The sequence below is a fragment of the Ursus americanus genome, chromosome 14 (assembly GCF_024610735.1).
Source record: "Ursus americanus isolate L20-20 chromosome 14, mUrsAme1.1.p, whole genome shotgun sequence".
Taxonomy (NCBI): Eukaryota; Metazoa; Chordata; class Mammalia; order Carnivora; family Ursidae; genus Ursus; species Ursus americanus.
Window position 1 is genome coordinate 70,794,316 of NC_142140.1, and position 26,673 is coordinate 70,820,988.

At 53.6% G+C, this 26,673-nt stretch overlaps 2 protein-coding genes and 1 long non-coding RNA gene across 4 annotated transcripts in view; 2 read left to right on the forward strand and 1 right to left on the reverse strand.

The window, feature by feature from the left end:
- The window catches only part of SACK1G (scaffolding CK1 anchoring protein G), a 29,638-nt gene extending 25,716 nt beyond the window's left edge, over window positions 1-3,922 (forward strand). Inside the window, exon 6 of the mRNA XM_045778209.2 lies at window positions 3,339-3,922. Coding sequence (XP_045634165.2) covers window positions 3,339-3,746 — 408 coding nt within the window. The 3' untranslated portion in view covers window positions 3,747-3,922. The remainder of the gene's footprint in view (window positions 1-3,338) is intronic.
- SLC5A10 (solute carrier family 5 member 10) overlaps window positions 1-18,404 on the reverse strand; it is a 59,884-nt gene extending 41,480 nt beyond the window's left edge. Inside the window, exons 1-10 of the mRNA XM_045778203.2 lie at window positions 18,213-18,404; window positions 17,546-17,723; window positions 13,896-13,967; window positions 13,536-13,640; window positions 13,097-13,156; window positions 12,400-12,504; window positions 5,796-5,901; window positions 5,536-5,616; window positions 3,918-4,123; window positions 101-236 (exon numbers count right to left, since the gene is read on the reverse strand). Coding sequence (XP_045634159.2) covers window positions 101-236; window positions 3,918-4,123; window positions 5,536-5,616; window positions 5,796-5,901; window positions 12,400-12,504; window positions 13,097-13,156; window positions 13,536-13,640; window positions 13,896-13,967; window positions 17,546-17,723; window positions 18,213-18,256 — 1,093 coding nt within the window. The 5' untranslated portion in view covers window positions 18,257-18,404. The remainder of the gene's footprint in view (window positions 1-100; window positions 237-3,917; window positions 4,124-5,535; window positions 5,617-5,795; window positions 5,902-12,399; window positions 12,505-13,096; window positions 13,157-13,535; window positions 13,641-13,895; window positions 13,968-17,545; window positions 17,724-18,212) is intronic.
- Window positions 16,034-26,673, forward strand: part of LOC148109032 (uncharacterized) — a 29,887-nt gene continuing 19,247 nt past the window's right edge. The window contains exons 1-3 of one of the 2 annotated variants that reach the window (XR_015726795.1): window positions 16,034-16,408; window positions 17,184-17,301; window positions 18,398-18,542. This is a non-coding gene — a long non-coding RNA (uncharacterized LOC148109032). The remainder of the gene's footprint in view (window positions 16,409-17,183; window positions 17,302-18,397; window positions 18,543-26,673) is intronic. The other variant, XR_015726796.1, reaches the window with a different exon arrangement.

Sequence of the window (26,673 nt, forward strand, 5' to 3'; positions counted from 1 at the left end):
AGCTCGTGCTTTGCCTCTCCTCCCGGTGAGCGCTGCAGGTCCAGATGGCAGAAGCCCTGGCCCCCTGCAGCCGCGGCCCAGCCTCCCGCGCCTGGCGTACCTGGGAATAGTGCGCGGCTGATCATGCCTGGCATGATGATGAGGCCCATGGGCAGCATCTTGAGGTAGCTGGCCAGGATGGAGCCCGCCTTGGCGTGGTTCAGGTCCCGGGCGGACAGCGACCGCTGCACGATGACCTGGGGCGCGAGGAGGGGGTGAGTCCCAGCCCCGCTCGGGGGCGCCTGTGGGGGCGTTCTCCTTGCTGTGCCTCAGGGAGCTGCGGGAGGCAGGATGCCATCCCCCTAGCCCTAGAGCCACCTGAGACAACGGAGCCTGACCCCCGACGGCATTCCCACCGGAAGCAAGCTCGGCCCGTGCTAGGGACTCACACTCAGTCTCCTCACCTGTCTGTCGAGCAGGGAAGGTGTGAATCCTACCCAGCCTGCCACACAGACAGTCGTCAGGGCCGGAGGACACCCTGGGCGGGACGGTATCTGGGGGAGCCCCCCCATCTCCCACACCCTCTCGAGCGTGGCTGCACACTCTGGCACATGCCAGGAGCAGACGCTGACTCTGATAGTTTGACACCACTCGCCAGGGCCTGGAGCTTCGAACCCTGGGCTTTGGGGAAGCTTGTGGCCAAGCCGTGGAGGGATGCTGGACGCTGCCTCGGCACCTGCTCATGGAGCCCTAGGCACATCCTAACGGCCTCAGTTTCCAGGTCTGCAGAATGGGAGGAGGGACGGGTCCTTGGAACTGACGGCATCTGAGATCCCTCCCAGCTCTGACAGGATTTTTTTTTTTTAAGTGTAATTTTAAACATCTTCACAGAGATAGAATTCACGAATATAGTTCAGCCACATAACCGGTACAGTTCGGTGGTTTTTAGTACGTTCGCAGGGTTGGACAGTCTGCAGCTTTTATGTAGTTCGCATTGGGTGTTCTGTAGTTGACATCACCACGTAGAGTTTAGACGAATCTGTGATTTAACGTATTTTCCAAACACGCGAGCTGCATGCAGAGCTCCCCGCATTTCCCGCTAAGACACGGCTCTTGCTAGAACGGTCATTATAGGGTGCTGGAGTGGTGACCCTGAGTGTGTGGGATAGGCTCACTTCAGTGCTGCTTCTCCAACAGCTGCCTCTGACTTGGGACAAGTCCTTGCCTCACTTTGGGCCTCAGTTTCCCTGTCTGGACGAGGAGAGGGTTAGACGCAGGTCTTTATAGACGCTTTCCCTCTGATGTCCTGTGGTTGCCCGAGCCTGGGGCTGCACTCCTCGTGGGAGAGAGAAAGCATTTCCCTAAAACCCCGCACATCAGATCTCATCATTTCGTTCTGTGCTCACGGTGGCCAGCCCCAGGGGGAAGTGGGGGAAGCTGCCGTCACCCCATTCTGCAGCCAGAGAAGCGGGGGCTCCCCACCCCAGCAGAGCGAGCGTCGGGCAGCAAGCCAGGGCCTCTCCTGTGGGGTCAGCAGGCTACCGCCTCCCCAGTACGTCTCAGCACAGGCTCGGCCCGAAGCCGGCACTCACTGCCCATGCTCGGCCCCTGAAGCTCCCCGAGCCCCTGGGAGCTCATCTGCAACATGGGTCCTACCACTGACCCGCAGCTTGCCGCCAGGACTGAGGGAGCCACCATGTAGATGGCCGAGCCCAAGCCTGGCTGCACGAGTTCCCTGAGTTCGGAGTTCCTTGGAGGGGCAACTTCAGGGTCAGCCACGGCCTGGGCGCATAGGGACCCCGACGCTGCTCTCTGGGAAGGTCCTGAGCCGGCCTGGTTGTCAAAAAATGGTGCTCAGACAGGGCCACCGAAGTCAGGGAGGGGCGCGGCCGAGCTCGCTGCCCATGGGGCCTTCTGCCTCCTGGGCCTCGGTTTGCTTGTTCCTGAGTTTGAGAGTGTCAGCTATGCGTTGCGGACGAGCCAGGAGGTAGCGAAAATCTAAAGCCAATGAAAAGCCCTGGGGTCCCAGCCCGAACCAGACCGGGCGTCTTGGAGGGCTGCCCTGTCCCGGTGGCGGGGTAGCGTCCTGCAAAGCCCCCCTGCTTGCTCCTGAGGGTCACGGCAGAGTAGGACCAGGCACGTGGGGTCCAGTGCGAAGGTGCCTACGTTGCAAGGGTTCTGGGCCAAGGCATGGCTGTCCCTCGGCAGAGCCAGCCCGAGGGGGAGGGTGACAGGGAAGTAAGGTTGTGGCCAGGCCGTAAGGCCCCACTGTCCGTGGTAGTCAGGACGACCCTGGGGTCAGCAGCCTACTGCCTCGGCCTCCTGGTGTGACCTTATCCAGGCAGTAAGGCGCATCCAGCCCTGAGCTTGAGGCCAGGCAGGGTGCTGACTCACTTGGCCTTCATGGGAAAATCTCCTGACTGTCCCGCCCAGAAATGCCAGTGTCATGACAGGCCCATGCTGAGGGGGGAGGAAATGACAGGTGTCCTGGGGTGAAGGGGCATGAGTGGCACCCCCGCTCTCCCGAGATGCCGGGAAGACACCTGCTGTCAGCTCAGCTTGTGCCCCGGAGGCCCACATCTGAGACGGGAATCATGTTACAGCTGGGGAAACGGAGGCCCAAGCCTCCTATCCTGGATTACCTCCCACTGACACAGTCCAGAGACGATCCTTTAGCGAGCACACTGACTGAGCTCCTACCACCGCCTGGGAGACGGAGAGCCATGGCCGTGGGGGAGGTCGCTCTGTTCTGGGTGCAGATCCCGGGTCTACCTTCCGGGCCTCGGGGTTGTGGCCTGGGAATGGGCTTGGCCAGGCCTCTCTTGCAGGGAAGGCTCTCCTCACATCCCATAATGTCCGGCTGGGGTGGCTCTTGGGTCCCGCTGCCTCTGTCCCATGGTGGGGCCCTCAGGGGTCCAGGTCCAGAGGCAAGATAGTTGTCTCTTGCTTCACAAAGAACTTTCGCCACTGGGGGGCTGCCTGGCACTGCTCACGGCCCTCTGGTGTGTTCACAGCCCAGGGAGAGCAAGAGTTAGACTCCAGAAGAAGACCCAGCCCCTGTGCTCCCCAGAAGTCCTGGCCCGCATCGAGGTGCTCCCTCCAGCAAACCCATCCAGCCCCCCCCTGTACAGAGGGAGGAGGCTGGGGCGGGCACAGGAGGAACTTGCCTTAGCATAACCACAAAAGGCGGGATTATTCCCATAGGACATGGGGAAACTGAGGCACAAACTAGTGACACAGACTTGTCTGGGACCACCAGCGGGTCAGTGGCAAGGCCAGGAGGCAAACCCAGGTGTGCCAGCTGCGGCCTGCCCCCAGCCCTTGGGGTCTCCTCACTGTCTCTGCTCTTTCTCTCCTAGGGCCAGCCCATCCCCCACTACAGGGTCCCAGCCTCAGGGACCAGGGAGAAGGATGGCTTCCTGCGGCCGATGAGGACCTCAGGACCCCTGCGGTACCGCCCCGCTGCTGATAGCGCCCAGAGCTCTACCAGGAAAGGGGGCCCGGCCATGGCAGGCCCATACCCCTGGCAGGTCAAGGGGGGCCCCGTGCCCCGCACCTTGGCCGATCCCGGGACCCCAAGGCCGGCCCGAAATGCCAGCCCCCAGGCCGATGGCAGGGTCCCCGAGGAGCACCCAAGTCCTTTTGGCATCCCGTACTCCAAACTGTCCCAGTCGAAGCACCTGAAGGCCAGGATGGGCGGTGGCCAGTGGGTCTCTTCTGATTCTAAACGGAGGGCTCAGGCCCCCCAGGATCGCAAGGACCCCTAGCACCGCGTCCCTGGGCCTGGAGCCGGGCAGTCCGTGGCCTCCGCCCCAGCCCAGACTCACCAAGCAGGTGTCCATGGGGCTGTGCCAGGGACTGGCAGGTGGGCCGCCGGGACCCTCCAGAGCCCACCCCGGAAGGCAGGAAGGTGGGGCGATGGCGATATTGACACTCACCTGGTCAGTGCACCAGTACCAGGTGGCCATGATGGTCAGACCAAAGGTCATCCCGGTCCATGGGAGGTCCGCTGTGTAGGGGTCTCGGAACATGTGCATCGCGTCTGCCCGCGGCAGGTGGCAGGTTGTGTTGGCGATGGTCTGGGATGGGATGGCCTGGGCGTAGGCCGCCGCCAGCTGCTCGTACCCGCCAATCTGGTCAAAAGCTGGAGGGGTCGGGGCAGGACAGGGATGGGTTGGTGGTTGGTGGCCCTGACTCCAGGCCCCCACTTCCCAAGGCATCAAACTTGACTTTTTCCCATTCACCTTTCCCAGTGTCTGGAAAGGTATGGAGGGTAGAGGGTTTAGGAAAAACAAAACAAAACAAAAAACCTGGGGAATTCAAATGACTGTTTTATTTGTATTTAAAATAAGACTATTAAATGAGCATTTTGCACTTGGACACCACTGTGTCCTCTTGGCTCCTGGATGCCTGTTGGCCTCGGGCGAGGGGGTTCTCTGCCAAGCTTCAGACTGTCGACTCAAGGGAGCAAAAGTATTTTTTCTTGGCATTCGAGGACCTCCCCGAGGTTAAAAGTGTTAAAGTCCTGACCTGGGGCTTCTGAAGGATATGATTTCGGCAGAGCTGAGGATGCCCGGCAGTCATGTAGCGCTGAGAACAGAACAAGTCCCAGAGGGGGCAGGGGAGTGACCAAGGCCACATGGCCAGCCAGCTGGGGCTCGGGCCAGAAGTCATTTCCCTCGACACCAGACCGCTGTCACTCCCTCACTGTTCCCGTCTACCTCAGGGTCAGGGCCCCGTGTGGCCAAGCCCCGGCCCGTCTGTGGCTTCTACTGTATCTGCGATCACTCCCCTCCCTTCCAGCCCGGGCCTGGCTGCCTGGCTCCATGCCCTGCAGTGGGTTCCAGAGACGTGGGCACCTGGTCTGAAAGGAGGCAGGACCCAGAAGTCTGAACACAGGAGACTCTGTCCCATCTGCCTGTTCCACACCCCTCTCCCCACCCTTTCCCAAGCAGGAAGCCTGCTGCCCGGACTCTGGCCCCAGCCTCGCTGCTGCCCAGAGCCCAGGCCGGGCTGAGCACTCTGGGCTGACGTGCAAACGCTACACCGAGGTCAGAAGTCGCCGGGCCACAGGCTCCTCCAGTCTGAGTCTGGACGAGGCTTGAAGGGCCTCTGTCTACCCCCTGTGGGATCCTCCCGGCTCTGATAGCCCCTAACGGGGCAGCCCTCCGAGCTTCGTCCAGGTTCCCAGAGCGGGATCACCGACCTGTCTAAACCCTCTTCGCTCCTCCCCTGCCGTGGCCAGCGGACTGTAGCCCTGCTTCTTGGGATTACGCACATGATTGTGAACAATTGGAGCAGAGGCCCAGGCGGTTTTCAGTCCCCTGATGGTGCGCGCCCCTGCCCTCGGCCCTCCCTCACCATCGGGCCCTGAGCCGGCCCGGGCCGGGCGACACACTCAGCTGGGCGGCAGAGATGGGCAGGGAGCCGGCAGCCTGGCTCACCCCAGGCTTGACATCGTGAGCCCACCCCCCCACCCAGTGCCGGCAGCTGGGTCCTGAGCACTCGCTACGGCGACAGCCCACCCTGCCTGGCCCCCAGCCCGCAGCCCCTCACCTTTGACGGTCAGGATGACGGCCCCCACCACCATGATGAGCGTTTGCAGGGCGTCCGTGTAGATCACAGCAGCCAGGCCCCCTGTGGGGAGAAACGGGGGAGCTCGAGGGAGGAGGGATGGCGGCCGCACGGTACGTGTCCCCTGCCCTCTCACGGCCCATCACCTGGGCCCGCGGAGCCAGCTCCACATCTCCCGCTCGTGCCCCCCGGGCCCCCGCATCTGCGGGGCCCAGTGCCCGACCCCGGCCGGGGCGCCAAACCTGCGATGGTGTACAGGGCTGTGATGGCGAGCATGAGGATCGTGGAGAGGTAGAAGTTCCAGCCGAGGCAAATGTGCACGAAGAGCGCGCCCGCGTACAGGTCGATCTGCGGAATGCGAAAGGACGCGTGCGGAGGCTCAAGGGGACCGCAGGGGCCGGGGCCCCGCCCCCTGCACCCCCACCGGCGCTGTCGCAGGGGTGGGAGGATGTCCTGGGTGTGCACAAGCGGTCGCAGGGGGTGTTGCTAATGTTAATAAAGTCCTAAGTGGCCCGCGTCCACCGAGGAGCAGTGTGGTCATTGCGTCTGGCCCCAGCCGGGGGGTGTGAAAGGAGGAGTCCGGGAGGGCTTCCTGAGGGAGGCGTAAGAAGACTAATAGGCCTCAGGGAATGGGTCTCCAGGCCAGTATCCATCTGCATGTGCCCCTTATTCTTGGCTCTCCGTTAGACAGGGGGGTCCGAAAAAGGGACCAGATGTGTTCCGGGGGGCAGGCTGGGGCAGGCCCTCCGGAGGGGTTGGAACCAAAGCCGGGACCCTGTCTCAGGCCGAGGCTGGTCCCCAGGGGCTGGACTGGATCCAGCCGCTGCCATCTCAGACCCTGGGGCGGCATGTGGGGCTGGAGTCCTCGTCCTGGGGTGAGCCCTACAACCCTAACTCCACCCCCACCCCCACCTGTGCTGTGGGAGCCCAGGGAAGGAAGGCAAGACTCTGTCCTGTGGGACCTAGGGGCCGGACAAGGGGCTCCGCCCTGCCGAGTTTCCCGGTCTGCCACTCTGGGCCTGCTCGGTACAGGGGAGATGACCTGAAATACAGCCTTTGGGGCCAACGGGCTCCTGCCAAGGCCGGGCAAGGCGGTGGGTGGGTCAGCCGAGCCTGTGTGTGTGGGGGACCACTCAGCACAAGGCCCAGGGGGCAGAGGCCCCTTCGAACTGCTGCAGTGCCCACCCCACCATAGAGCCAACCAGCTCTGCCCCGTCAGCCTGTGGACCCTCTGATTCTCCCAGACCCCGATCCCTAAGGACACATAGCCCGCAGAACCTGGGCCTTACTCCAAAGCCTGTGTTCCCCGTACCTGTCCCTCCAGGCTCCCCCTTTACCCTCAGAGATCAGCCAGTGTTGACCCTGACAACGTGCTTTCAGGAGAAAAGCAGCCCCTCACTCTGGCTGCTGGCTTTGGGGGTGTGAGTGTGTGTGAGAGTGTGTCCGTGTGCATGTGTGTGTGTGTGTTGGGGAGAATGTGTCTGCCTCCAGCCCAAGGAGAGAAGCCTAGGATTGTGACCGTCAGAGCAGGAAGGACTCTTCAAGCCCCCTGCCCCATCAGACCAGAGGAAAAACTGAGGCCTGGGGAGGGGAGGGACTTCCCTGAGGCCAGGCCCCGACAGGTATCAGAGATTAGAGTTGCCAGGAGAAGAGGAACAGGAAGTCTCTAGAAAGAAGCAGCCCCTCCCCCTGCCTGCTCATCCTCCAGCCACCACTCAGGACCCCTCCCCGGACCCAGCCTGCCCTCAGAGCGGAGCCCTGACCGGCGTGGCTGGTCTTCAGGCCCCGGCCGCCCATCTCTCTCAGTCCAGGTGACTCTGGTCACACCAGCCTGGCCACCACTGAACACCCCGCACCCCACAGCCTCCAGGCCTTGGCTGGCCAGGTCCCTGTGCCCTGGAGCTGCCCCGTCTGCACACCCCATCTTCCAGAACTGTCTTCCCAGATGCGGCTCCCCCAATCTCTCCCCCTCAGGGACTTGCTTCCATGGCAGTAGGCCCCAAGGAGCGATGAGGACTTGCACCCGTGTCAGGAGCAGCACGGGCACAGGTGTGGAGGTGGGACTTGGGCTGCTGTCTTCCCTCCGGGACCCTGTCGAGCGTCCAGTAAAGACTGGCAACTACAGCGATTATGAGCTTGCCTGCAGGCTCCCGGCCAGTCCCAGCGAGGAACTTCCGACAGGACCCAGCCCAGTCTGACCCCCCCTGCAGCCCGAGCCCCATCTTCTGGGGGCCTGGGAGAGCTGCAGCCTGGTACAAGCTAAGAGCCCTAAACCCAGAGCCGCACGGACCTGGATCTCTGTCCGTGTTTGGCTGTGTCCTGGCCACGTGGCTTTGAGCAGGTCACCTCACCTGCTGAGCCTTGGTGGCCCTTACTGGAAAATGGGGAAGTGCATGTGGAGAGACAGGGCATGGTTGTGGGCCCAGCCTCCTCTGTCCGTCTGCAGAGCCCTGCCCCCCGGGAGGTGGGGGAAGGGCGGGCAGGACCTCCTGCCCTCAAACCTTGCGCATCTCCATCAAGGCCATGGCTGTCCCTTCGGGCTTCAGAAACTTCTCACCTTTGCCACACTCCCTGCACCCGACCCACTGGCCGGTGCTGTCTCCAATATACTCCCCCGGCCCCGCCCTCTGCCCCATCCCTTTGAAGCCCCTCCCGCACTCGGTTTGTCCAGAGGAAAATCAAGTTCTCTGCATTTCCGCAGCACATAGAATACAATCCAGCTGGCCAGGCCCAGAGGCCCTGTGCTGCCCGGCAGGCGGCCCCCTCCCATCCCCTTCCTCACTCACCCCTCCCTGAGATCTGGGTCTCCCTGCGCTCCAGCCTCACCCCTTCCTTCTGCTGCTGCAAACCTGGCCCCCTCAACGCAGACCACTCTCTCCGAAGGGAGCCTGACCTCTTCTCCTGCCTCGTCATTCTAGAACGCAGCCCCGCCTTTGCTTCTTTCACCACCCTTTACTATTATGATTATATTGGCCTGCGTACTTATCTGTCTGGAACATTAAGCTCCCTGCAAGCCCCACGGAATGTGTTTATCACCCAGGGCTCGCCCAGGGCCTGGCACACAGTAGGTGCTCGGATAGCTACGTTGACATATGTATACCAGGGGTTGGCACAGCAGAGCCCACAGACCAAATCCAGTCACATGCACTGGTATTATGTTTCTCACTCCAGCAGCAAAGTCAGGTAGCAGGTATGTGTATTGCAAAGGCAAAAATACTGCCATTCTGGACCTTCGCAGAGAGAATTACCCGGCCCCTGGTGTATTTTTTCATTCAGTCCCGTGAGGTATGCCAGCCGCATAGACACGCTGGGGATACATCAATGAACAGAGAGAAGAAACGGGGAGACAGACAATAGACATTCTAAGTAAAGTATTCAGCACACCAGACAATAGTTCGAGTATGAAAAAGAGGGAAAGCTGGTAGGGGCAGGCCTCACTGAGAAGGCGAAACTTGAAAGACTTGACAGAGATGAAGATGTGAGCCATGCGGATATACAGGGGAAGAAGGCAGAGGACACGGCAAGTGCAAAGGCCCTGCGGCAGGACCACAGCTGGTGTGTACATGGATGCGCTAGGAGGCCAGTGTGGCTGGAATGATACGTGTGACGGGAGGAGAGGGACAGGAGAGGTTGGTGAGGTGGTAGGGGCCACATCTTGGAGGATCTTGTAGGCCACAGTTGGCCTACACTCCAAGTGGCCTAGGGTATTGTGCCACATTTCTCTATTTTCCAGAGGTTAAGTGACTAGCCCAGAGCCACGTGGTGATGGGGCTCAGTGGCCCCCGACTCCCTCTGAGGGTCAGGGTGGTGGTCTCTGCAAATGATCTCCCTGAACACCCATGTCCCCTCCTGAGGGATGGGAGCAGGTGAGCCCCGTGGTCTCTGTCCGGACAGACTGCCACGGGGATGGGTGCTGAATGTGCACATGGCTGGGGCATTCCTGGTGCTCGGCCCAGTGAGGTCAGGGCCTCTGGGGGCCAGCTGGGCTCACACACTTCAAACAGTTTCGGCCCAAAGCCATCAGCCAGGGCGGCCCCAGTCCCGCCCAGACCAAGCCGGGCAATTAGCATTCCTCCCGCCTCCCTCTCAGCTTCGTCCAGCGGCCCCCGCGGCCCTTGCCTTGACGTCAGTGGGCTGCTTTCCATTTTACGGGAGGGTCGGTCCAGTCACCCCCACCACAGCGAGCAGCTTCAGGGCAGCAGAGTGGAGGCTGGGGCCCCGGGCTGGGAGGCAGAGGCCTGGGTTCTAACTGTGCTCTCCGCCTGATTCACCACGACCCTGAGAAAGTCAAGGTCACTCTCTAGGTCTCGATTGTCTCATCTGTAAACTGGGGTTGCAGGATGAGCTCTCTGTTAGGACGTCTCGCCTTAATAACTCGGCCCTTCTGGAGTCCCACCCACACCACCCACTTGACGCTTGCCCTGAGTGAGATGGGACTTCACTGCGGACCTATAACAGCATGAAACTTGGGGGGGCTAGAGAGCCTCCCCTGAGCACACAGGTCGGCCCCACCGGGCACCACCAGGCACCACCGGGCACTCTCTGCCCTTCCTTCTCTCCCCTCCAGTCCATCCACTGGGAGGTGCCAGAGGCACGAACGCAGAGCTGACTGTCGGTCCCCTGCTTCGAGGCTCCAGGGTCGCTTGGGTCCTTCGGCCCCTTGTGATCAGAGCCCACCAGCCTCATCTCCCACGGCAGCTCTCAAGGCCGGGGGTGGGAAACCAGCAGCCCAAGAGCGGAATGCGGCATCCCATCTGTTCTGGGTGAAGGCTGGAGCATGCCCGTCTCTGATTTGCCCCAGTCCCCACCGCTCCCTATGCATTACCCCCAGCCCTTCACACCGTCTCCTCTCTGGTCCCAGAAGCGTCTGACTTAGAGACACTTGGAATCCAGGCCTCCTGACCCGACTGTCTCCCAGACATCCTCCACTGCCTGCCCACCTCTCTCCTTGGCATCTGTGCCGCTCCCCCACCAGTGTCCCTTTCTCCATGAGAGGCCAACGTAGCGGCCACCGCTTCGGGGGGCTGTGTGTGATTCCCCGTGTATATATCTGCCTCCCACTGTACTGAGTGCCTGGAGGGCCCGGGCCAGGTCTGTCTGATTTCTGTGGCCGTGGCTTCCAGGGAGGTGGCTGGGATGGAGCGGGGGCCGGGGGGCTCAGCAAGTGTGGGAGAGGGAGAGGGCATGAGGGGAAAATTCGGGTCCGGACCTCGAGGGCAATGCCGAGCCAGGGCCCTCTGGTCTCTAGAGGGAAGCCCCGAGGAAGAGACTCTGAGAATGTCTAGTAAAGAAGGCATGTAATGCTCGCTTGCTAACTGTCCCCCGGAAACCTGCTCACAGGAACAAGGACATGCTCTGGGACACCCCAGGGGTTGCCCTGGGGGTGCACGGCACAGGTGGAGGCCCAGCCGAGGCTCCTGGGAGCCGAAGGACCACCAAACTCCCTTCCCGTGCCCGAGGTGGGGAGGGGACTGTCAAACGCTGGGCCAGACCCCTAGTTGGGGCCCCGTGAAGGGTCGGGTGGACCCCAGGCCTGCATCAGGGCTGCGGAGCCATGGCTGTGGCTCCTGGCTCTGCCCGCAGGCCTCTCCTCCCCCTGTAGAATTGATGGCACGCGTGGGTTTTTCTGCCCCAGAGCTGAGCTGCAAAGGAGGTGACCTCACACCGAGGAGAAAGCCCGGCCTCGCTGAGCGCTTCCCGCTACTGCACATGCCAGCCTCACCCCCCTCGAGGAAGCCGTGAGAGGCACAGCCAGCCCTCTTTACGAACAAGGAAACCGAGGCTCCGGGTCTTTTCTGGGTGCACCCAGCCAGAAGCAGGCTGATGTAGGACTCGGGCCCTGCTCCCCCCTCCAGAGTCTTTCCAGAAGCTGGGGCTGAAGGAGACTGGATGGGCTCGGGTGTCAAGGGCACAATGCCCATGGACTCAGGAGTGAGAGCCAGAAGACCTGGCATTACCATGAAGTCACCAGGAAGCTTGGGACAAGTTACTCCCCACCCCCGGGCCTCAGTTTCCCTATCTGTGAAATCAGGGGCTCCGACAAGATGAGTCCTAGGTGAGACTTGATGGACATTCGAGGGGTGCTTTCTGCTCTTACCCTTCCAGGGGGACCACATCCAGGCCCCTAAGGGAAAGAGGCCTGGAGTGCCCACGGCACCCCAACACCAGGAGAGTGCCGGCAGGGGTCAGTTTTGTGAAGGATGGGCTCCCTGCCTCTTCTGAACCAGAGACCGCACGGGCTCTCAGCGCCCCCTAGTGGGAAGTCCTGGCTCACCTCTGCACTGGCCCAGGAAAGACACCCAGGCTGACCCCCCGGCCCCACCAGTGACCTCTCATAGCGAGAACCCCAAACACCCTCATATCTAGACCTGGGGCAAAGCAGGAGTCAGAGGCCTGCTTTGCCCCTAACGATGCCAGCAGCCGAACCCTCATTCTGGAAGCCCTGGTCCAGCTACCCCAGGCTCACTGTGTGGGCAAGTCATTGTCCCTCTCTGGGCCTCAGTTTCCCCAGCTGTTGAACAAGAGACAGATGAGAGGGGGCGCCTGAGTGGCTCAATCGTTAAGCGTCTGCCTTCGGCTCAGGGCGTGATCCCAGGGTCCTGGGATCGAGTCCCGCATCAGGCTCCTCCACTGGGAGCCTGCTTCTTCCTCTCCCACTCCCCCTGCTTGTGTTCCCTCTCTTACTGGCTGTCTTTCTCTCTGTTAAATAAATAAATTAAATATTTTAAAAAAAAAGAAAAGAGAGAGAGACAGATGAGAGGATGTCAGGTCTGTTTGAGGGGTCCCAGAGCAGGGATGATTCCAGGCTGTGCTGGCCAGACACTGGGGGGGGGGGGCGCAGCTCACCGATATCTTGGTGAAGACAGACAGCATCAGGGACAGGACAGACAGGTACGTGCGAATCCGCTGGCCTCCGTAGCGCTTCTGAATGTATTCAGGCATGGTGACAATCTGGGGGAGACACGGGGGCAGGGACTAAGCACTCCCCGGAGAGCCCACCCAGAGCTGCTCAGGACAAAGCCAGGCCCACTTATTACCATCCCAGAACCTGGGACTGTGACTAGGGACAGAGGGACAGAGGGACAAGTTGGGAGGCTGTCGTGACGCATCTGGATAAACTATTGACACAGCTGGATGGGGAAGGTGGCCGTGACTGGTGGGCAGAGACCCAGCAAGTGGGAGCCACTGGAGGTAGTGACTGCCCAGCTGGGGCTGAAGGAGTGGGCCGAGTCGGGGACAGTACCACCCAGGTGTGCGGCCCAGGTGTGGGGGCCGTGTGGTCAAGTAGACAGAGCAACATCCCCCGATGCAGCAAGCAGGGGCAGTAGGAACCAGCAGACAAAGCCCCCGGGCTGAGGTCCTCGGGGGCCTGTCTTCGTGAGTCGATAGGAACGTCGGCTGGACTAGTAACCCAGCCCTGAGAGCAGTGGGTTCGCTCACCAACTTGTGCGGGACGCTGGGATTCCCGCTCATCAGCACCACCGAGCCGGACAAATGCCCCGACCCAGGTGAGGCCACCCTGAGGCCGCGGGAGGGGACTCACCTCCGAGGAGATGTAGATGGGCACGAACACCCACGCCAGGGCCAGCAGCACATACGTGGCCTGAGGGGGACAGAGGCAGAGTGAGGGCAGCAGGTGCAGCTCCCCCCAGCTCCGCTCTAGAAACATAGCTGGGACCAGCGGTCTGGAGGCCTGGCTTGCCACGAGAACCCGAAGTGGCCTCATCCCCTCTCTGTGTGCCTGTACACTGATGGCCCCAGGCCAAGGCTAACAGGTCCCTTCCGGCTGGCCTATCCAGCGCTTTGGCATTCTGAAGACCCGCCTTTCCCAGGACACCTCCTATCTAGACATTGGCCGCCCGGAGTTGCTGGGAGCTGCCCCTTGGGCCGAGGGCAGATTCCAGCGGAGGCCTATCCAGCGCCTTTAAGCGCTGCTGCCCCCTCCCACAGCCGTACCCACCCCTGCCCGCCCGGCAGCTCACATTCCACTCGAAGCCCGCCACGGCCAGGCCTCCGGCCGCCCCCGAGCCCGCCAGTCCGATAAAGAGGCCCGAGCCCTCGCTGCTGGCAAAGAGAGAGGCTCCAATCTGGATGACAGAGAGGAAAAGGAATCAGCGGCAGGCCCCCCCTACCAGACTCCAAAGCCCCCACCCTTTGCACAGTTCCCCACACCCCATCCCGACACCCCAGCTTGGGGACTCCCTGCCGGCCTCAACCTGCTCCCTCACTGCCTGCCCGGGGCCTCCGTCATCCTCAGGGATGAGCCCTGAGCCGGGCCCTGCGGCGGTGGTCAGAGGCAGTTCCCCCTGAAGCAGGGGCTGGGGGAGTCGGAGAGCACTCACCGGCCACCAGGTCATGTCCCGGCCTGCCAGGAAGTAGCCTCTCACCGTGTTCCTGCTGGCCCGGCATGAGGACTGCAAGAGCAGAGGCAGAAATTGGAACCCTGCACACCCTGGAGGGACCCCCAGGTGCCCCCGCGGTGGAAAACCGTGTCTGCGGGCCCCTCAAAGACTTCCATGTTCAACATTCACTTCCCTATGCAAAGACCCGGCGTTCCACTCCGACACACAAGAGAACTGGAAACAGGTGTTCAAACAAAACTTGTACCTCGGTGTTCAGAGCAGCACTACTCAAAGCAGCCCAACGGTGGAAGCAGCCCAGATGCCCGTCACAGGACGAATGGACAAAACGGAGTCTATGCGCACATCCGAGTTATTACCCAACCACAGGATGAATGCGGTCCGACACCCGCGGATGGCCCTCGGGAACGACTTTGAGCCAAGGACTCTGAAAACCCTTTGGTCTTTGATTTCTTCTAATATTTTAAAGATTTTATTTATTTATTTGAGAGGGGGGCATGGGGAGAGGGGCAGAGGCAGAGAGAGAGAGAGAGAATCCCAAGCAGACTCCCAGCTGAGCATGGAGCCCACTGCGGGGCTCGATCCCACACCCTGAGTTCACGACCTGAGCCAAAATCGAGAGCCAGACGCTTAACCAACTGAGCCACGCAGGCGCCCCTCTTACTTCTAATATTTTAATCTCTGATCCATTTCCAAGAATTACCACTCAAGTATCCCTGCAGAACTATTGTTTTGGGGGGAGCATGGAATTATGTGCTCCGTAATAGAATTTTTAAAAATCTGCGATCAGAATGCCTGGGGGCAAATCCTGGCTCCTCTGCTTCCTGGCCGTGTGGTCTTGGGCAAGTTGCTTCACCGATGTACCTTGGTTTTCTCATCTGTAATGTGGGTCTAATAAAAGTTCTTCCCTCACAGGCTGCTGCGAGGTTTATGAGTTAATACACGTAACGCTAACAAGGGTGGCTGGTACCTAGTAAGTGTCAGTGAGTATATGGATTTTTCAAAGCCTCACTTAGTGCTGTCTGGACAGGAGAAAATGAAAGATGTGAACTTGAGAACAGGAGAAATTTGAAAAGAAGGACACAGGACGTGTGTTTAGGTATATATTTTGTATTCCTTTTTCGCAACATACATATCCTAACGTAAGGCTGGATCATGCGATCTCAATCAATACACAGGCCTCTTTCTACCTGACTTTAATTTCTCTCTCTCTCACACACACACGATGATTCAAGATGATTCCCCTGAATTGTCTGGCTCTGCCATCCAAAGTTTTTGATATGAGTCCCACTTGCCTCTCCTGCCTGAGCTCCCATCACTTTCTGGGAGCTGTGATCTAGCCACATTGAATACAGTGCTATCTGAAGGTTCACATGGTCTTGGCCAGGATGGCCACATCCAGCTGTGTAGGCTGTGCACTGTGCAACTTCCAGAGCAGCTCTGTTCTTACCCCGTGATTTTTCCTAACATGTCTTCTCATCTTTCAAGGGTATCATGGGCATTGCCAATTGCCTCCTTCTTGCCCTTTCCCTTCCTCAAGGGGTCTCATTTTTCCTAGCAAGTGGCTTGAGTGGTCCCAACCCAGTCTCCTGCTCCAGGAGTCCTGACTCACCCAAGCCACGGAGCCTTTCACATTCTTTAGCTGTCACACCTGGTTCAGGGCAGTCGTGATCCCAGCTTAAGTGCTGGGATCGCTCCTGGCCTCCCAGGAGGTGGAGGAGGAAGCCGGGGCTCAGGGGACCCTGGCAGCCATGTGTACCTAGTTCATATTCACGGAGGGCCCCTCGGCAGCAGAGTTGGCTCTAAGTGCTTTACCTGTATGGAGTGTTTAGCCCCACCAAGTAGGTACTATGATCATCCTCATATTACCAGTGAGGACACCAAGGCTTCCGGAGATGAAAGTGGCTAGTAAGTGACAGAGTCAGGATTTGAACCCAGGCTAAGCAGATAGGCTGGGCTTCTCACCTCCGTGTGGGAAACTGAGCCTGGGACGATGCTACACGTGGTAGAGGCTGAGAAAGTCAAAGTGAAATGCACCATAGCCTTGATGATACAGCCTGGATCCAACTGTACCTGAAGCCTTCTCTATAGTTGGATCTTTCAGGATGGACGTCATTACATTTCCTTCATTGTTCGAGCTCATCTGATCTAGGTTTTCTGTCACTTGTTAACAGATACCCTCACAGATGCTCAGCTCAAGGTCCTCCTTAAAGGCCCTCCCCTAGGCTCTCCTAACCCCACCTTCAGAGCACCTTTGCAGGTGCACCTGTCTAACCCAGCCTGTCCCGTCTGCATTTGGGTGATGAACGCCTCGTCTGATCCCTGTGCGATCCGGCTCCAGCACACACCTCATCTGGCTCCGTTTTTTGCTGCCTACGCTCACAGCCGTCTGGCCAGCAGCATCCTGCTGGGCCAGCATGGCCTGCATGGAGGGATGGGCCAGAACTCCCGCTGCCCGCGGCACCAGCCTACAAGAGGAAGCTGAGCTGGGAGAGGTGAGTCCCGGGCAGCAAGACTGATGGGCCCCAGTCACCGGGTGGCAAAAGGCCTGGCCTCAGGTGCCCAAAACAGTTTCTTAGATGTGTGCTTCCAACTAAACCCCCACCCTACATTCAGAAAGCCTTCATCGCGGGCGCCCCCTCCCCTGAATTCCCAGCCAGCAACTCTCCCAGAAACATAGCATGCTAGGGTTGGCTACAGATTTTCGCATCCACGGGCCTCCTGTGCTCGTTGGAACCGCCAGAAGTGGGCTGCACAGACCCGCATTGTGTGTTTGAGGACACACGCCCAGGGAGGGTAAATGACTTACTCCAAGTGCACGGAGTGGGGACCAGCTCTGGCCTGGGGACCTCTGGAGACAAGGACAAGGAGCCTGACCTCTGCAAACCCAAAGCTGGCTTTTGTGCTCGCCTCCCCACCGGGAAGGCCTCCGAGGTCAGCATTCTGAGCAGACAGGAGGAATGCCTCCCCTGTGTGCAGGGACTTGGGGTTCCCTGGGTAAGTCCCAGACCCCAGAGCACTGGGGCTCATCTGTACATGGGGCTGGCCCTTGCCCTGCAACTGTGGGGACCAGGTGATGACACAGTGCCTACGCAGGAGGGGCCTCACTGCCGCTGGGGTCCGTGACGGCCTAACTCACGTCTCCTTCTTATCGAAAGTGAGAGAAACTGGCTTAGGAACTAGGCGAGGCTGGCGGACACGGAGCTTTTCAAAATAAAGATTCCCAGGCTCTGTGTGGCACCCCCTCTTCTCTGGATTCTGACCCAGCAGGGGTGGGGTGCAGCTGGGCAGACGTTCACCCCATGAGCCCATCTGACACGGAGGAGACGGAGGCCAGGAAGAGGACGTGCCACGCTGGGCCCCCAGCTTGTCGGCCGCACAAAGCCCGGTGAGCTTCCCCCTAGGCCTGCCCATTAGAGAGGCTTCCCCTTCCTCCCTTTGTAGCCTGACCAGCCACTGCCCAAACACAAAGGGGCTTGGTCAAGGTCTCGGACAAACCCACCCCATGGCTGGGAGGAGGACCCCAGCGGACATCAGGCCTCCAGGGGAGACGAAGCAGGTGTGCCTCGAGTCAGCCCGTCTCCCACACCCCAGTGCCCATCCTGGCTGGCCGCCCACTGAGGGCCTCTCACCCATATGCCCACGGCCACGTTCAGGGCGAAATACACGGTGATGACGATGATGTCGGTCACACTTAGCTGCGGCCTGAGAGCGTGGAGGTGGCCAGTGGAGTTGTCCGCCCCCATCCTGCGGCAGGCACCGGCTCTGGGGAAGAGGGACTGAGGGCTGAACCAGGTCAGAAAGGGCTTCCTGGCAGGCAATAAATTGATCATTAAACCGAGCGAGCGCGATGGTGGCATCGCCAGCCCACAAGGTGGCCGCGTGCTGGGAAACGGCTTCCAAGTGCAGCGCGGGTGTCCCCCATCCCCCTCCCCCCGGGGGAAGCAAATCCCAACCATGAGAGTGGGGCAAGAGCTGGGAGGGGCTTGGAGGAGGGCAGCCTCACTAAACTCAGAGAAGGTTTGGGAAAAATAAAGGGAGTTTAGGGGGCGCCTGGCTGGCTCGGTCGGTAAAGCGTGCAAGTCTTGATCTCAAGGTTTCGAGTTTGAGCCCCATGTTGGGTATGGAGCCTACTTAAAAAAATTAATAAGTAAATAAATAAATAAAAATAAATAAAGGCAGTTTAGTGCATCCAGAGCAACCAGAACAGTCCCGGAAAGGGCTCAGTTACCCGATGTGTAGCTTGACCTATATTTAATTTGTATAAGAAGCATGGAGGGTTGGGGACAGATGCCTTACCTCTGAGGACTCCACTGTGGCGGGCGACCATGTCCTCTGGCCATTGGGCCATGAGTGTCCACGGACTTGGGATGGGGACTCTTGCATCACGTGGCTCACTTTCAGACACGACAGTCCCGGCCCCAGAACATATCAGTATCGGACCATAAAGGCCTGTTGCCCTATGTTCTGCTTTCTTTTTCTAGACCAGTTGAGACAATCCCAAGCCCCTCATTTGGACAGCTGTTCAGATCTCCGTGGTCTCCTCAGGACATCCTAGCAGGTGCCTACCGGGAGCTGAAGACAGCGCTTAGCCTCTCTGCACACCGCCCCATTTTGGGCTCGCTCAGGGTAGGTGATATTGTATCACAGTCAAGGCCTGGAGGCCAGGAGGCTGAGCCACCTGTCATCTGGCCATGCAAGGGGCGGAGCTGGGATTCAGCTCCAAATTTGACCCCAGATGCTCCCCGTTGGTGACAAGGATGGCTCTGGTTCCATTGGAACCCATGGGGTCTTAGACGCTTACTCATTAACAAAATCACTATGCACAGCCTGGTGGATGTCTCCCACGTGGCCCGTAGCTTTGCAAAGCATCTGGAGTTTAACCGGGACGCGCAGCTTTTCCAGAGTGTTAATGAGTGAGTGGCCAGCACCGGGAACACATTGACCTGTGAAGACCCACTGTGCCTTTTACTCGGTAACCCGAAGCAGGCAGTTTAAAGATTACATGCAAAACTAGACAGAGAAGAAGAATTAAGTCACTGTTTAGAGTCAATTCAGGCAGGCTCAGGTTGCCCCCTCCCCAAGGACCCTCACCTTCAGCCAACTAGCCTCGCTGATGGAGTTCACTTTCCAAGCCATTGCTAGAAGCATATCGTGAATCAAAAGATCATTTTATACCAGTTGGAAGGACCCAACTGGAGATTATCTGGATTTATTAAACCAGTCTCCTAAGGATAAAGTGGTCGAAAAACAGTATTTGGTGCCTCGCCTCAGTCTGCATCGTAGAAGAGAACAAGGCATTCTGATACAAGTTCTGGGGAAAAGAAGTCACGAGGAGCGGGTGGGTGGGACAGGGACAGGGTGGCCGTGAAGGACGTGAGAAATTCCATACTTAAGCCCAATCACATTCCATATTCCCACGCTATCCTATCCAACATGACCACACTCGGATCAGACTCTTCTGGTCCAACTCACCCAGGACAGGAATGACAGGACCAACAGGACCTGTCCGGCCAAGAAGCCAGCCATATCCCACCCCGTAAACTGCATCCATCCCAAGAGGAGGCCCCTATGTCACCTTTTCCAACAGCACTGCTGATGCCAGATGCGTGGATTTTTCCCCCCACACGAATGAATTCTCCATCTCTCTGGATGCCACCTGGGTGTCCTCCAATTTGACTCAATTCTGTCACTAACGACCTGAATTAGCATAGACCCCACAGTTTAAGTGCTTAATCTGACCAAACTGCCCCCTGCCCCCCACTTCAGACAACAGGTGCAAATCTTAGGCCTCCTGTACTTCTGACTGACCATCTGTAGGGGTTGCAAGTTCCCATGATCCCTTTCTCAGATTTCATAATTTGCCAGATGGCTCGCAGAACTCAGGGAAACTGATCATTATCAGTAGATGATAAAGATTATTAGAAAGGATACAGGTGAACAGCCAGATGGAGAGGCACAGAGAGTGACGTCCAAAAGGGTCCCAGCACATGGATGTGCTCACCAGCCTGGAAGCTCTCTGAACGCTATTTATCATATAGGGTTTTTTACATAGATTCCATCACCTAGTCAGGATGGATTAAATCACTGGCCACTGATAATTAACTCAAGGCTAGAAGTTCCAACCCTCTCATCAGGCCTTGGTCTTTCTGGTGTCCACTTCCCATCCGGAAGCTCTCTAAGGGCCATTGAATTGTATACTTTAAAATGTTTAAAATGGTGAATTTTATGTTACGTACATTTTACCTTGATAAAAATAGATTTCTGGGATTCAAAAGCCTTTAGAGGTCTTGGTATTATGTATAGATGTACTCAACCAAGGTAAAATCCTGTATCCATTAAGAAGTTTCTCTTCAAATAAGCAGCAATAGCTTCACCTCTGAGTGTTGACCCTCTTGCCTTCTCCTCTCTTTCACAGCAAAGTTTGGAGTAATCTTTCATCCATCGGTACAGGGATTGCTGGCCATTCCCGGCACTTCCTCTCTATAAAATGTATTCTTCCCTTTAAAGGAACTTCCTTCCATCACAATCACCCACCTATCTAGCATAATCAGCTATAATTTTGTTTTGTTTTGTTTTGTTTTAAATAACAATCTGTGTTTTTTCCAGTTACATTTCTACAACCCATGTACCATCACTGCATGGTATCACTTTTAAGAAACACTTGAATAAAAAATCTCAGGAAGAAATAAATTGAGTTCTGGAGCATGCCTATGTCAAGAATAGAAAAAAAAAGTAAATCTGAAACAAAATGAAATAAAATTAAATATTTCAAAAGTCATTTTTTACCAATATTAAAAGGAATCATGGAAATACAAAAAAAAAAAGCAGCAATAGAATAATAGTTGAGACATTAATGCCCAACTCCCAACAATGGATAGATCAACCAGACAGAGAATCAATAAGGAAACAGCAGATTTGAACAACACTACAGACCAAATGGGCCTAACATACACAGAACATTATATCCAATGACAATAGAATACATATTCTTCTCAAGGGCACATGGGACATTTTCTAGGATAGAACATATGTTAGACAAAACAAGTCTTAGCAAATTCAAGAAAACTGAATTCATACCAAATGTCTTCTCTGACCACAATGGTATGAAACTAGAGATCAACAATGAGAAGAATACTGAAAAATTCATGAATATGTGGAAGTTAAACAACACTCTCCTGAACAACAATGGATCAAAGAAGAAATTAAAGGGGAAATTAAAAAGTACCTTGAAACAAATGAAAATGGAAACACAACATACCAAAACAGCAAAAGTAGTTCCAAGAGGTAAATTCATAGCAACAAATGCCTACATTAAGAAGTAAGAATGATGAGCACTGGGTATATATGGAATTCTTGAATCACTATATTGTACACTTGAAACTAATATAACACTGTATGTTAACTAACTGGAATTAAAATAAAAACTTAAAAAAAAAAAAGAAGTGAGGGGGCACCTGGGTGGCTCAGTTGTTTAAGTGTCTGCCTTCAGCTCAGGTCATGATCTCAGGATCCTGGGATCAACCCCCGCATTGGGCTCCCAGTTCAGTGGGGAGTCTGCTTCTCCCACTCCCTCTGCCCCTACCCCCTGCTCACACACACACACACTCTCTCTCTCTATTTCAAATAAATAAATAATCTTTAAAAAAAGAAGTAAGGGGGCGCCTGGGTGGCACAGCGGTTAAGCGCCTGCCTTCGGCTCAGGGCGTGATCCCGGGGTTGTGGGATCGAGCCCCACATCAGGCTCCTCCACTGGGAGCCTGCTTCTTCCTCTCCCACTCCCCTTGCTTGTGTTCCCTCTCTCGCTGGCTGTCTCTATCTCTGTCAAATAAATAAATAAAATCTTTAAAAAAAATAAATAAAATAAAATAAAAAAAGAAGTAAGAAAATCCCAAATTAACAACCTAACGCTATTATCTCAAGAAACTAGAAAAAGAACAAACTGAGCCCAAAGTTAGGAAGAGGAATGAAATGATAAAGATTAGAGGAGAAATAAATGAAATAGAAAACAGAAAAGCAATAGAAAAGATTAATTAAACTAAGAATTGGTTGTGAAAAGATAAACAAAATTGATGACTCTTTAACTAGACTAACCGAGGAAAAGAATAGAGGAGACCCGAACCAACAAAATAATAAATGAAAAATGAGACAGTACAACCAATGCCACAGAAATACAAAGGATCATAAGAGGCTACTATGAAAAATTATACACCAACAAACTGGACAACTTAGAAGAAAATGAAAAAAAAATCTTAGAAACATACAAACTACTATGACTGAATCAGGAAGACATAGAAAGTCTGAATAAACCAATCTCTAATAAGGAGATTGATTCAGTAATCAAAAAGCCCCAAATAAAGAAAAACCCAAGACCAGATAGCTTTATTGCTGAATCTTACCAAACATTTAAAGAATTAACACCAATCCTTCTCAAACCCTTCCAAAAAATGAGGAAATACTCCCAAACTCATTTTATCAGGCCAACATTCTGATTTCAAAGCCCCAAAAAGACACTACCAGAAAAGAAAACTACAGACCAATATCGCTGATGAATATAGTCAGAAAAATTATCAATAAAATACTAGCAAACAGCATTTAGGAGCAATTAAAAGGATCATTCACCATGATCAAGTGGGATTTATACATGGAACGCAGGGATGGTTCAACATAAGCAAATCAATCAATGTGATACATCACATTAACAGAACAAAAGAAAAAATCCTACAATCATTTCAGTAGATGCAGAAAAGACATTTGACAAAATTCAACATCCATTTATGATAAAAAAAAAAAAAAAACCTCTTAACAAATTAGGGACAGAAGGAACTTCTTCAACATAATAAAGGCCATACATGATAAGCCTTCAGCTAACACCAGATTCAATGATGAAAGTTTGAAAGCTTTTCCTCTAAGATCAGGAACAAGACAATGGTGCCCACTCTGACCAATCCTATTCACCATAGTACTAGAAGTCCTTGCCAGAAGTCAGGCAAGAAAAAGAAGTAAAAGTCATCAGCATTGGAAAGGAAGAAGTAAAATTGTCTGTATTTGCACATGACATGATTTTATAGATAGAAAATCCTAAAAACTCCATCAAAAAATGGTTAGATTCAACCAACAAATTCGTAAAGTTTCAAGATACAAAATTAACATATGAAAATCAGTAGAATTTCTATATGTTAACAATGAATTATCTGAAAAAGAAATTTTAAAAAATTATCCATTCATGGGGCGCTTGGGTAGCGCAGTCGTCAAGCGTCTGCCTTTAGCTCAGGGCGTGATCCTGGCGTTCCAGGATCAAGTCCCACATCGGGCTCCTCCGCTGTGAGCCTGCTTCTTCCTCTCCCACTCCCCCTGCTTGTGTTCCTTCTCTCACTGGCTGTCTCTCTGTCAAATAAATAAATAAAATCTTTAAAAAAAAATAAAAAAAAATATCCATTAACAATAGCATCAAAAACAATAAAATACTCAAGAATAAACTTAGCCAAGGAGGTGAAAGAACTCTACTCTGAAAATTAAAACATTGATGAAAGAATTGAAGAAGATACAAATAAATGTAAAGATATCCCATATTCATGGATTGGAAGAATTAATATTATTAACATCTCAAAACAATCAAAAACCAGCTCTAGATTCAGTGCCATCCCTATCGAGATTCCAGTGGTATTTTTTTTCTTTTACAGAAGAAAAAAAAAGTCCTAAAATTTATATGGAAGCAGAAAAGACACCAAATAGCTAAAGAAATCCTGAGAAAGAAGAATAAAGTGGGAGGCATTACACTTCCTGATTTCAAACAATACTATAAAGCTATTGTAATCAAAACAGTATGGTATTGGCATAAAAACAGACAAATACATTGATGAAATAGAATTGAGAGCCCAGAAATAAACCCAAGCAAATATGGTCAACTAATATTTGACAAGGGAGCCAAGAATATGTAATGGGGAAAAGACAGTCTCTTCAATAAATGGTGCTGGAAAGTTGGAAATTCACATGTAAAAGAATAGAACTAGACCCCTATTTGTCACCACCCACAAAAATTAACTCACAATGGATTAAAGATGTAAATATAAGACCCCAAACCGTGAGGCTCCTAGAAGAAAACATAGGGAAAAAACTTCTTGACATGGGTCTTGGCAACGATTTTTTGATAAGATGAGACACCTAAAACATAAGCAACAAAATAAAAAATAAACAAGTGGGATCCACAGTAAAAGAAACAGTCACAAAGTGAAAAGTCAACCTGTAAAATGGAAAAATATTTGCAAACCTACATCTGATAAGAGGTTAATAGCCAACATACATAAAGAACTCATACAACTCAATAGCAAGGAAAACAAAACAAAACTAATAATCCAATTAAAATGGGCAAAAGACCTGAATAGATATGCAAAGAGCCAAAAGGTACATGAAAGATGCTTAACATCATTAATCGCTAGGTCCATGGCTGGAATGCTTTGGGGTTCTCAGCCTAGGGCCAGACTGGTCAATTCAAACCAAAAGAGTGGGGTTTCGGTAAGCCCCACAGGGGTCTTATTTAAGGGGTGTATAAGGCATATAGGTGCTGGGAAGCAGAAGAGACTCTTGATTACAAGGACTATTTCTAGTGTATAGAAACACGACTGACGTTTTGGTTGTTAGTCTTACATCCTGCAGCTTTGCTAAACTTGTTTATTAGCACTAATAGGGATTCTTTAGCATTTTCTATATATGATATTAGGTCATCTGTGAATGGAGTTAGTTTTACTCCTTCCTTTCCTAGTTGTATGACATTTATTTTATTTCTTGCCTAATTTCTTTTCCTAGAACTTTCAGTACAACGTTGAATAGAAGTGGTGAAAGAGGGGCGCCTGGGTGGCACAGCAGTTAAGCGTCTGCCTTCGGCTCAGGGCGTGATCCTGGCGTTCTGGGATCGAGCCCCACATCAGGCTCCTTTGCTATGAGCCTGCTTCTTCCTCTCCCACTCCCCCTGCTTGTGTTCCCTCTCTCGCTGGCTGTCTCTATCTCTGTCAAATAAATAAATAAAATCTTAAAAAAAAAAAAAGAAGAAGTGGTGAAAGAGGACACCTTATCTTGGTCGTGATTTTAGGGTAAAGCTCCAGTCTTTCACCATAAAGTACCTTAGCAGCTGTGGGCTTTTCATATATACCCTTTTTTCAGGTTGAGAAACTTCCTTTCTATTTCCAGTTTGTTGAATATTTTTATCATGAAAGAGTGTTGGATTTTTTCAAATGTTTTTTTCTGCACCCATTGAGATGATCATGTGTGGGGTTTTCCCCTTAATTCTACTACTATGGTATAGGACATTGATTTTTGTATGTTTTTGTTTTGTTTTGTTTAAAGATTTTATTTATTTATTTGACAGAGACAGCCAGCGAGAGAGGGAACACGAGCAGGGGGAGTGGGAGAGGAAGAAGCAGGCTCCCAGCATTGGAGCCTGATGTGGGGCTCGATCCCAGAACGCTGGGATCACACCCTGAGCCGAAGGCAGACACTTAACGACTGCACCACCCAGGCGCCCTGATTTTTGTATGTTCATCTACCCTTGCATTCCTGGAATAAATCCCACTTGGTCATGTGTATAATCCTTTCAATATAGTCCTGGATTTGGTTTGCTAGTATTGGTTTGCTAGTATTCTGTTGAGGATTTTTCCCTTAGTACTCAATAAGAGATATCAGTCTATAGTTCTCTTTTTGTGTGAAATCCTTGTCTGCCTCACAGAATGAGTTAAGAAGTGTTCCCTCCTTGTCTTAGTTAGCTCAGGCTGCCCTGACAAAATATCTTAGAGTGGGTAGCTTAGACACAGAAATTTATCTTCTCACAGTTCTGGAGGCTAGAAGTTCCAGATCAAAATGTTTATCTGGTTCTGTCCCTGGCTAGAGCTCTCTTCCTGATTGTGGATGGCCACCTTCTCACTATGTCCTCACATGGAAGGGAGAGAGAGAAAAAGAGAGGGGGGAGAGAGAGAGGTTCTGTCTCTTCTTATAAGGACACTAATTTATTGGATCAGGACCCCAACATATGACCTCATTCAACCTTAAGTACCTCCACAAGGTCTTATCTCCAAATACAGTGATATTTGGGGGTTGTGGCTTCAACATACCAATTTTGGGAGGACACAAATATTCAGCCTATAACACTTCTCTTTAATTTTTTGGAAGAGTTTGGGAAGAATTGGTGTTAATTCTCCTTTAAATGTTTCATAGAATTCACTAGTGAAGCCATTTGGTACTGGGCTTCTCTTTGTTGGAGTGTTTTGGATGCTGATTCAATCTCCTGACTTGTTATAGGTCTATTCAAATTTTCTATTTCTTCTTGAATCAGTTTTTGTAGTCTGTGTGTTTCTAGGACCTGTCCATTTCATGTAGCTTATCCAATTTGTTGGTGTACTCTCTGAGTGCTCTCTTATGATCAATCCTTCTTGCTTTTGTAAAGTCAGTAGTAGTGTTTCCACTTTAATTTCTGATTTCAGTAATTTGAGTCTTTGCTGATTTTTTTCTTAGTCAATCCAGCTAGAAGTTTGTCAGTTGCATCAAAGAACCAACTTTTGGTTTCATTTATTTTCTCCATTGTTTTTCTCTTTTCTATTTTGCTTATCTCCACTCTAAGCTTGATTATTTCCATTGTACTAGTTTTCAGTTTAGTTTGTTCTTCTTTTTCTACTTTCTTAACGTGTTCCATGAAGTTATTTATATGAGCTCTTTCTTCTTTTTTAATACAGCCACTTACAGCTATAAATTTCTTTCTGAAGTGTTTTCA